This window comes from Sinocyclocheilus anshuiensis, unplaced genomic scaffold (genome assembly GCF_001515605.1).
Source record: "Sinocyclocheilus anshuiensis isolate Anshui unplaced genomic scaffold, SAMN03320099.WGS_v1.1 scaffold682, whole genome shotgun sequence".
Classification (NCBI taxonomy): Eukaryota; Metazoa; Chordata; class Actinopteri; order Cypriniformes; family Cyprinidae; genus Sinocyclocheilus; species Sinocyclocheilus anshuiensis.
This window is the reverse complement of record NW_015547682.1, coordinates 43,199-54,502: the sequence shown is the minus strand read 5'-3', so window position 1 is coordinate 54,502 and position 11,304 is coordinate 43,199. Positions and strand designations below refer to the sequence as shown.

At 43.0% G+C, this 11,304-nt stretch overlaps 1 protein-coding gene across 1 annotated transcript in view; it reads left to right on the top strand.

Annotated features, from left to right (window-relative positions):
• kdm6al (lysine (K)-specific demethylase 6A, like) overlaps positions 1–11,304 on the top strand; it is a 43,740-nt gene that overhangs the window by 14,593 nt on the left and 17,843 nt on the right. Inside the window, exons 5-17 of the mRNA XM_016505623.1 lie at positions 191–249; positions 505–625; positions 1,152–1,206; positions 1,982–2,016; positions 2,342–2,435; positions 3,249–3,375; positions 3,462–3,650; positions 6,989–7,043; positions 7,855–8,082; positions 8,161–8,238; positions 8,707–8,808; positions 9,017–9,250; positions 9,750–10,255. Coding sequence (XP_016361109.1) covers positions 191–249; positions 505–625; positions 1,152–1,206; positions 1,982–2,016; positions 2,342–2,435; positions 3,249–3,375; positions 3,462–3,650; positions 6,989–7,043; positions 7,855–8,082; positions 8,161–8,238; positions 8,707–8,808; positions 9,017–9,250; positions 9,750–10,255 — 1,883 coding nt within the window. The remainder of the gene's footprint in view (positions 1–190; positions 250–504; positions 626–1,151; positions 1,207–1,981; positions 2,017–2,341; positions 2,436–3,248; positions 3,376–3,461; positions 3,651–6,988; positions 7,044–7,854; positions 8,083–8,160; positions 8,239–8,706; positions 8,809–9,016; positions 9,251–9,749; positions 10,256–11,304) is intronic.

Below are 11,304 nucleotides of genomic sequence, written 5' to 3'. Positions count from 1 at the left end.
GTGTGTGTGTGTGTGTGTGTGTGTGTGTGTTTGTTTGTGTGTGTGTGTGTTGATTGGCAGTTGTAGTGGGATCTTCCTGTGTGGTTTTCATCAAGTGTTTCAGGTGGTTTTCACTGTGACTGATCTTGTTGAATGTGGATGTCTGATTATTTTTGCTCTGAATCTCAAACACTGTCCTCTGATCCTCTAGAATGCTGCCTTTCTGTACGGCCTCGGGATGCTTTACTTCCATTACAATGCGTTTCAGTGGTGAGTATCTGCATGCAGTAACGTGATGAGAACGCCCCGTTTGTCGTTCTCGTTTTGGCTGCTCGTGTAACGAGGTTAACGAGCTCAGATGGGCATCAAAGTGTGGGTGGTCGGTTTCCATGGCGATATCCAGAAGCCCCCCCCTGCACACATGTAGGCTGATTCTGGGAGATTCCTCACTGGTTTAGATTCAGTCTTATTCAGTAGCATCGTGCTGTTCAGAAACGAGTTTTTAATTGCGGTTTGTTTGCTCAGGGCGATCAAGGCGTTTCATGAGGTGCTGTACATCGACCCCGGCTTCTCGCGCGCTAAAGAGATTCATCTGCGTCTCGGCCTGATGTTCAAAGTCAACACAGACTACGAGTCCAGCTTAAAGGTACGACACGAGCATCACACTGCTTTAAAACACATGTAGTGTATGTGCAGTAGTGAATTTGTGATTTACATGAAAACATCTGCAAACTATCAGTTTAACACATCACGGCATCTTCAGTCAATCCTCCCGATGTGATCTCTGACATGTTAACACATACGAGTGACGAGAATCTGTTGACAGACTGAATGAGGCTGAATTATGTCTCATTTAGATAGAGGTCTGAGTCCTGATCTTTACTCGATAGGGACAGCACATTTAGCTTGGTTTCTGTCTCACATTTATTCTGTGTCATTCATTGTTAATGTACAATTGCGCTTTGATTATCATCTTGAACCGAAGTTTCATTCGTAGCTCAGTTTCTCGGATGTATTTGCTGTGTGTTTGTGGTTAAACTCTTTGACTTGCGTTAATGAACCGCAGTATATGTAGTCTTTAATGTTGTGAGGCATTGAAAGTGTCTTGAGTTAAGATGTCAGTGTGGTACTGAGAGGTGTGAGAGGTCACTTGGTCTCCTGTGTGTCCGCAGCACTTTCAGCTGGCCCTCATCGACTCCAATCACTGCACTTTGTCCAAAGCGGAGAGTAAGTACCGCACCCACATCTCAAGATAATGCCACCATTACACAACAAACACTGTGACTGTGTTATCAGTTTAAACAGCAGATTATTAGTGGTGTTAGTTAAGGTAGCCCTCACTAGTACTGATGCTGTTCACACTAGTAGCAGTAAGTAGTGAAGTGTGTGTGAGTACAGTGTTTGCTCCGGACGAGAGCGTGCTGCTGTTTACTGAGTGATCAGACTAACCATTTTCACCTGCTGGACCGTAACACAGCTTGAAACCCCACAGACGACATTATGATGCGTGTTAATAGCTTATTTAAACTCTTTAACCTTTAATGCTGCCTTTGACTCTCAATGGAAAAAAACGTACGGCTCCGTTTACAGCAGTTATTATCATCCCTTCATATTCTCAAACTCATATTGCCTGCGACCGGTTGCCTTGGAAACACCAATAGCAGCGGCCGCTGGCATAGTGTTTGTGATTCTCTCTCTCGCTCACTCACACACACACACACACACACACACACACACACTCAATTTCTCTCTCTCTCTCTCTCACACGCACACACACACACTCAATCTATCTCTCACACACACACACTCAATCTATCTCTCTCTCTATCTCACACACACACTCAAACTATCTCTCTCACACACACACACACACAAGCTCGATCAGGGCCGTCTCACCTCCACTGGACAAAGGAAGATGTTGTTTCTTCTCAGAAACATTTAAATAGAGAATCTTCTGTTCTGAATTTGCTTCTAACTGTTGTCTTTGTGTTTTTGTTTGTAGTTCAGTTTCACATCGCGCATTTATACGAGATCCAGGTGAGTCCTTCATTAACATCTCTTTCTTTCACTGACCGCACGTGTTAACCAGATCTGCCTGTGATTAATGTTAGTGCATGAGATTGTGGTTGTGAAGCGGATGCTGGAGCTTACTGCTCGGGCCATGTTACCATAGCAACAGGAGAGGGGTTGCCGTGGTGTTGCCGAGGCATCCCTCCTTCCTTCCTGTTCACCACAGTGACGTCACGCAGACGCCGCTAGAGCAGGGTTTTGTTTGAGTCCGTGTGTTTGTGATGGCAGAGACTCGGCGTGTTTACCGGTTAGTTGATTAATGAATGTCCTGTCTGGTTTTGTGGCGTCCCAGAAGAGATACCGTGCAGCCAAAGAGGCCTACGAGAGTCTCCTGCAGACGGAGGACTTACCTGCGCAGGTGAAGGCGGCGACCTTACAGCAGCTGGGTAAGAACATGCACACACGGACTGGACACGCTACACCATTAGCGCCTGTGTCTGCTCACAATCTGTTTAAGTGCCTCGTAATATAAAAGAATTTCAGCTCGTCCAGTGCTGGGATAAATGTTATAAATAAACTCGATGTAAATCTGGTAAACCTGAGAGCTCACACTGCAAAAAAAGGCTGATCTTAGTATTTTTGTCTTGTTTCTAATCAAAATATCTATAAATTATTAGGGTTACCTAACCCTTAATTAAGAGTCCTGTTTGTAAGGGGAAAAAAATAAATTAAGTGTGATATTATCTGCCAGTGGGGTAAGTAAAATTATCTTGTTTTAAGAGTATTCTACTTGCCCCACTGGCAGATAATTTCACTTGTTTTAAGCAAAATACACTTCATTTAGTTTTTTTCCCCTGTAAACAAGACTACATTTAGTAAAAGCATCTTAATTTAAGAATCTTTAGATATTTTGACTAGAAACAAGGCAAAAATGTGAAGTAAGATGAGCCTTTTTTTGCAGCATGACAGATGCAGAGATACCAGAAAAGCTGTTTATCTGCAGCAGAATCATCAGTGGCTCGTGAACAGCTCTTCACCTGCGAGTCGAGAAGCTCGTTGTTCGCTTTCGAACTGAAGCTACTTTAACAAAAATGTAAATGCATCACTGATCGCTCGGTTTGAGGATAGAGTCTGAAGTGTCCTCTGTGGTAATGATCGCAGACCACAGAGTAGTTAAGCTGAGTTTCACCAGGTGTTCTGCATCTGTCAGCCGTATGCGGTTTATTCTGTCTAAAAAAGAGTGTCTCTGTCTGTGGCAGGCTGGATGCATCATACGGTCGAGCAGCTGGGAGATAAAGCTAATAAGGACAGCTACGCCATCCAGTGTCTCCAGAAATCTCTGGAGGCCGATCCGAACTCTGGCCAGTCCTGGTATTTCCTCGGCAGGTCAGTCACACGTCTGCGTCTGCGCATGCGGTCCGTTCGGTCGGCCGTGACGCCTGCGTTTATGCAGATGTGGTTTCTCTCTGCAGGTGCTACTCCAGTATTGGGAAGGTCCAGGATGCGTTCATCTCATACAGACAGTCCATAGACAAATCAGAGGCCAGCGCAGACACGTGGTGCTCGATCGGGTGCGTATCTGTCAGATCCATCAGAACTGCTGATGTTTACATGAAGAGCTCTTCGGCCATCGTTACTCGCACTCATGTCACACTTTTATAGCTGAAATTTAATCTTCAGCTCTATTCTATGCATTAACACTTTGATATCAGTTTTAGTTTTAATCACAGTGTTAGTCTGGTTAATCCTGTATGTGTATAGAATGCGTTAATTAACTTGCTAGCAAAGCATTTTTGCATTTTTATATGCCTCCCTTATCAGACACACCTGATTCATGTCTTGCAGTCTCTACTAACTAGCTGATGAGCTGAATCAGGTGTGTCCTCGGGGATTACCCCTGCATTAATAACCCCTGGATTAGATTACCATGACATTCGGTGTTCATCTTGTCAGTGATGTCGAATGTTGTGGCGGACGCTTGACATGTAATTTGTAGTGAATAATGTCTTACATGTGGCTCTGTTGGTTAGGGCTGTGCAATTAATCGAAATACAATTTCGATTTCAGCCTCCAACAATTCGGAAAATACAATAATCGAGATAAAGCGATAATTGCGCCACATTCCGCCTCGTTTCCAGTGGTGCACTTTCGCTCCTCCATAAAAGCCCAGCTTCACCTGCAAATCAGTAAAATCATGTGACTTTTGCAAAATGGGACGTGCTTGATTTATTAAAGTTGATTAGATTTATTCATGTTTTTAAAAGTGCAGGATTTCTGTGCATGCGCTCAGAGACGGAACAGAACACGGTCGTCTTTTAGCACCTAAACGGTCAAATACATGCGGAAATGTGTCAAAATGCAGTGCTTGGTGAGATTAGTGACTTTTTTTATTACTGACAGTTTAATTATTTTCAATAATATCAGAAGAGGAAACGCCTGTATCTTCCCTTGTAATGACTAAACCTGTTGTCCAACAACAAAAAAGAACATTATAACATGCTTTTACTCCACAACATCAGACAAATGTTTAAAATAATTTCCTTCTTGATCTGATGTGGCTTCTTATCACAGAATGATGCAGAAATATATTATACTGTAATAACGGCGATTAGCAGTGGATTATAAATATACTTAATTACCCGACAGATAAACATTGTCTTAGTAGAGTGTTTTTTGTCTTAATGTTCTTTTTGAATGTCATCATTCGAAGCGTTTCTGTCTTCTTTCCTTCGGTTGCATGATAGCAGGATGCTTTTGTCCATATTAGTGATTTCCTGGAGCGTCATCAGCTCTATTTCTTCTGTAGTGCATATCTGGATTTTCTGCGCGAGGGACTGAAACGCATCACGTGTTCACAGCACAAAATAATAGGGACGCACCAAAATGAAAATTCTGAATGCACTTGGCCGAAACCGAAAATGCTTTATATTATTTAATAAAATAATAAATAATCATTACAAAGTAATTTTGTAAGACTTTTTAATTTAACTAATCACTTTAATGATACTGAATTTAAAAAACACAAGCAATAAAATAACCACACTTTTACTGAAAGTAACAATAAAACTGGACAGAATTTATATTAATATTGGTAACACTTTACAAAAAGGTTAACTTTAACTAGTTAACATGAGCTAAGAATGAACAATAGTTCTTCAGCATTTACTAATCTTAGTTCATGTTAATTTCAACATTTACTAATGCATTATTAAAATCAACAGTTGTGCTTGTTAACAGTTAATGCACTCTGAATTAACATGAACTAACAGTGAATAACTCTATTCTCATTAACTAACATTAAGAAAGATTAATAAATACTGTAATAAATGTATTGTTCATTGTTCGTTCATGATATTTAATACATTAACATTAACTAATGGAACCTTATTGAAAAGTCACATTAATATTAAATATCAATATATTATTTTTATTCACTTCTATGTAACAGAATCAGATATAAGTTGTTGTTTTTTTTGACTAATTATACAAATAATGTATAGTCCTACAAAACTATTATTATCAGAGCATAGCGTCACTGAAGGTAGCATTATTTTAGCAGCGTTGTCCAGTTCAGCTGAACTAGCCTACAGCTTGTTACAGCACAGGAGCGCTACTGCTAACAGGAACAAGTATACTGCATAGAAATCTCCTGTCAGCGCGTTATTTGAGCGGACTTTGCTCTTTCTGTGAGGATGAGCGCTACACGAGCACATTCATAGAACGTCAAACCGAGCAGTGACGAGGAGAGTGCCATATATATCATATATATATATATTATCGGCTCGTATTTTCGGCCATTTTTCTATTTCAGCCGAAAAGTGTTATAATGATAATAGTGTTTTTTTTGACAGTATACAGAAGTGTACTGGAGTTTTAATTAGTGTTGTGGAGTGTTGTTTTTTTTAATAGCATTTAAAACTGTGGTAAAAACAAACGGAGGTATTTATTGAACTGTGGGCTAACTGTATTGTTGCATCCCTACCGTTTACTCTAAAGTACTGTATAACAGAAATATCATAGACCCAGAGTATTAACTTATGAAAAATATTTAACATGAAATCTTGCACCCCCCCCTCCCCCCGGCCACACTGATGGCACTCAAAAAAAAATTTCCAAGGTTGGCAGTTCTGGATATATATCACTATCTTTAAATAAATCATTCATAAAGGTTTGGTCATACGGCCCACTCAGAATCCTGTTAAATAATCATGATTACAGTAATGACCAGAATAATTATAATACATTTTTTTGTCATAACTCTGCTGGTAGTGCAGCGCATCAGGTGCTGTGATTCTTCCAGAATGAATCTTTTGTTTGACGGCAGTAATATCACGACATGAGGACGAGTAAGCGATGGCACAACTGTGGTTTCTGACCCACTGCCTCATTGTGTCTGGTTTGCTCTGTTAGCGTGCTGTGGTACCCACAGTGACGTTCAGTGGTAGTAAAGCTCTTCTATAGGGATGAGTGAGTGCTGAAGGTGTGAGGGAGTTGTGCTTTATCAACGCTGGCATGAATTCACACACCACTGCGTGATGTAATACAAAAACCTGAAACTTAAGATGCTATCCTCCCCTCATTCCCTGCATTATTGGGCATTTTTTCAGCATGACAATGAAGATATTCATTCTCCCAAGGTGAAAATCCTTCAGTGGACATGTATTTCACTCAATCTTAACACTCTTGAGCTGCTGTGAGAGATTCTTCTCTCTCTCTCTCTCTCTCTCTCTCTCTCTCTCTCTCTCTCTCATATACACACACACACATCTGGTGAAACCACGCTCCTGCTCGCCACGTCTTCTGCTCATTGTGGCACGATAACGATCGGATTGAACAAAGTGTGTCGGGATTGGAAATATTTTGGGAATCGTTCGGTTAAAGCATCTGTTGAGTCGATCAGTAGCGTGGTTTCTCTGCGTGAGCTTCAGTAGTCTAGCGCTGCACAATCACACTCCTGGGTCAAAAATGAGTTTGACGCCAATGTCTCTTCAATTGGCAGCAGGTTCAACAGGAGCCACAGGCGCCTCATCTTGCCGTTTTTCACCCAGAGTTGTGTTTGTGCTGTAGTTTTAGTCCTGTAGTCTTTGTGCCCTCTAGTGTTGCAGTTCCACACAAAACACTGATGCAGTCCGGCTGGAGTAGTTACAAGTCGAGTGTGTGTGTGTGTCTGTGTGTGTGTGTGTTCATGACAGTACAATGAGACGTGTTTTTCTCTCTCATTGATACTGATGCTCTCGCTCATAATAAATGTTTTATTTGTTTTTGCATCTTTTCTCTTCAGTTGTTGTTTTGGAGGGGGGGGGCAGTTCAAATTCTCACATACGTTTTGGGCAATAAGTTGAATGACCGAGGAACAGAAGATCTTCAAATTGTTGCCATATGATCCTGATGGAGACAACCAAAAAGGATGTGAGGCTGTGTCTTTGCAGCACTTGACCTGATATCTACATTATTGAAACGATGCCCTGTGCATAGTTTGTCGTTATTCCAAACTATTTTTGATCAGAATCACTTCGTGTTTTACTCCATTAACAACATAAAACCGGCTCATCAAACAGGGTTTGTGTACTATTTCATCTTTGTGGAAATCGTTTCAACTGAACGTGATCTGAACGAATTGATCCCGTGAACCTCACAAAAGACCTTGACAAGGCCTCTGCTAAAGACCTCAAACGTGAGCCACACTCAAGCTGTAAATGTTGAATATCATGATGTATATATTGAATATCATAACATCTGAGAATCGGCACCGCTGCTCTGTTCCTCACCTGACCGCTGTCTTTAGTGGAGGAATATGATTTAACTTTTACATGTGTTGTTTGAGTTTGAGATGGTTATTGTCAGCTGCAGGTGTCGTAGTGTTAGCTTCAGCATCACAATCGAACACACTCTCTCTTCACTGGTGTAGATGTTCTCTCTCTGTCTGTCTCTTCACGTGTCTGCGGTCTCTCTCAGGCATGTAAAGCTCAGCCCGGGTCGTCAGGTGAGGCTCATGGCTCCGGTCAGTCGCTGCCCCCCCACGTGAGTGCGCTGGATCAGGCTGAGGATCAGTCCAGTCCAGCCAAGAGGGAGAGGACCGCCAGCCCAGCCAAGGTTTGTGCTTCGTTTGCTCCGCTAAGCGCATCGCTGATATAATGACAGCAGTAATAATCTCTTCACGTCACTCCTCAGAGTTCTTCAGAGGCTTGGACCCACAGTTCAGCACAGCCACGAGCTCCCAACTGGTACCTGTCTCCTCAGAAGCTGCAGGTGAGAGCATGATGAACACCTCATTAGGGATGGAACGATTACTGGTTTGATGATAAATCATGATAAAATTCCCCACAGTTAGTATTGTAACGTTGGCGCAGTTGCAGCTTGTACTTATTAAAACAAATAGAACAAGAAACAAGTAGCATTAATAGTCATTTAATTTAGTTAACATTTGCTATGATAAGTTTGAACAGATTTTTATTCTTATTGTAAAATAATAGAACATTAGGTCATGAATATTTTCTCAAAAGTCATGGAAATGTATTGGTAAAAACGTGTGCGAACCCTGCCTTGGGCAGTGACCGGTGAGCTGCTTCTCACACAGGAGATCTTCCAATCTGTTTTTCTGATGTGACATCCATGATCGTTACTGAGCTGTTTTGGGTTGACCACCTTTATTGTGAACGCTGATGATTATTGTCAGTGGTTTAATCCGTCGGTCACTCTTCGTCTTGTTCCGCTCAGTTGCTGGAGCAGTTGCGAGTCAACCGTGCGAGTCTGAAGCCGCTTCAGCTGCAGATGTTGGAGCAGTTGGAGGCTCAGCTGTCAGCCATGCACCAGCAACAGGTACATCAGACCAGGACTCACGAAACCGTCTGAAGAAAAGAGTTTGAGTCATGAGAAGTGCATTTGAGAATTCTTCAAACTCGCGGTTCTCTGTGATGCATCGTCTTCTCAAGACTGTGGTGACACAATGATTTTAAGGCTGTTTGTTTGACTTGCACATTTTTTTTTTACCCGTAAGTTTACAGTTGGATGTAATTTTTGCCTGCAGTTGAAGCAAAGCTCTTCTGGGCAAATACGAGCCAGCCTCCCCAACGGCCCCTCACTGCCTGCTCACCCCGCTCCGCCGTTAGCCAACGGCCCGCAGCCCCCTTCAGTCGGCAATAATCACACGCCAGGAACCAGAACCAACGGAGACGTGCCTTACCTGCACCCCAACACACTACCTCACAACTGCACAAGCCCAGGAGACACATGGAGGAGCCAGCGTCTCAACTCCGCTCAGGTATGCACTTGTACTCAAAACTGAGAGTTCAACACAATATAGAACAAACATGTGGTCATGACCCCGCCTCCTCCTGCACACCTCAGACCTGACAGGAACGATGAGATTTTCAGACATTGATCCATAAGTGATAATCTTTAGAGTCGAAAAATATCTCATCTAATGTACTTCAGCTTCAGTATTTAAAAAAACAAGACAACTCCTGAGCATTAGAGACATGACTAAAAACCTGTGTCTGAATGATGCGATCACAAGCAAATAATCTCATCACGTCTTTTCATTTTCACATTTTGTGTGGAGTGCGTTGAAACTTAGCAACACGCTTCCTGAATTACAAACCCAAAAGCAGCGTTTATCACTTTCTCTCCTCGTTTATGTTTGAGTTGACTTGAGCTTAATAATGGCACTATTGTTTTTTCGATCTGAGTGTGATCTGACTCCATTATTGAGTTTCCATTGATTCTGGTGGTGGTGACTTCTGAATTTCCTCCCGATTCAGGGGCTTCAGAAAGGTCCGGGTTCGCATTGGGCAGGTCCTAATGGAGACCGGATTCTCTCTTCCAGTGCTTCAGCCGACGGCGGCCCTCACAATCAGGTTGGACTTCCCGCCACGACCCCATCGGAGCCAGCTGTCAATCATCTGTCCTCTCCTTCCTCCACGTCGTCCCCCGCTTCTTCCTCCTCGCAAACGGCTACCTCAGGTGCGCCCCACGGCACCAGCCCGACCAAAGAGAGCGCCGCCCTACAGGCCAACGGTTCCACTGCCACCAACCACCACAGCCCCGACCGCTCCAGCGCCTCCTCGCCCGCCTCGTCCCCATCGCCCCGCTGTGCTGCGCCGGCCGCCGTTAACGGGAGCGGAGGGGGAGCGTGTTCGGAGGACTCTCAGAGCCCGCTGAAGCTGGAACCGCTGGAGCTCTGCATCAAAGCAGCTCTCAAACCGTCTCGCTCGTCCTCCACCGTCTCCATTTACCCCACATCCACAGACGTCCTGAAGGCCTGCAGGTACGCCGAGCTCCTGTGGAGTGATGAGAGCATCGGCGCCCTCTAGTGGCGGCCTGTTGTTTAAGAGCTCACCTTTGAATGCTAAACATTTCCTGACAGTTTGCTCACCCCCATGTCATCCTACATGTTCATGTCTTTTCAAGTCGTAAAGAAATTACGTTTTTTTTTTAGGTAAACATTCCAGGATTTTTCTCCATATAGTGGACTTTAATGGTGGCCAGTGATTTGATCGTCTAAAATGCAGTTTCAATCAAAGAGCTCTACATGACCCCAGCCGAGGAATAAGGGTCTTATCTAGCGAAACGTAGCACAGTGATGAACAATAATAAAACAACGATGTTGGATGATTTTAAAGTTGGAGGAGAAAATGAGATGGAGTTTTTAAACAAAGTACGAAGATGAAGAACTAGCCGCGTGTAGGGCTGTCGCAGTGAGAGAATTTCCCTTGTGGTAATTTTGAGTGGCTCAATAGCGCGGTATAACGAGAAGGGCATAACCTTACGAAAAAAGAAAACACGCAAAAATCGCGGTTGCTGCGGTTTTTGCATTCCTCTGCGGTTTGCTCGTCAATAGCGCGGTATTGCGATATTGCGGTTATCGCGGCAGCCCTAGCCGCGTGTGACCTTTCCAACATCAGCTAATAAAGACGCGCATCACAGAGCTAACGCTAGCCAAGCATTTGTGGTTAAAAAGTGTATACTTATTTTTTTGAAAATGACTGATGGTTTCGCTAGATAAGACCCTTATTCCTCGGCTGGGGTCGTGTAGAGCTCTTTGATTGAAACTGCATTTTAGACGGTCAACTCACTGGCCACCATTGAAGTCCACTATATGGAGAAAAATCCTGGAATGTTTTCCTCAAAAAACGTGATTCCTTTGCGACTGAAGAAAGAAAGACATGAACATCTTGGATGACATGGGGTGAATAAATTATCAGGAAATGTTTATTCTGGAAGTGAAATTATCCTTTAAAGGGGTCATATGATGCTGCTAAAAAGAACATTATTTGGTGTATTTGGTGTAATGAAATGTTTATGCGGTTTAAAGTA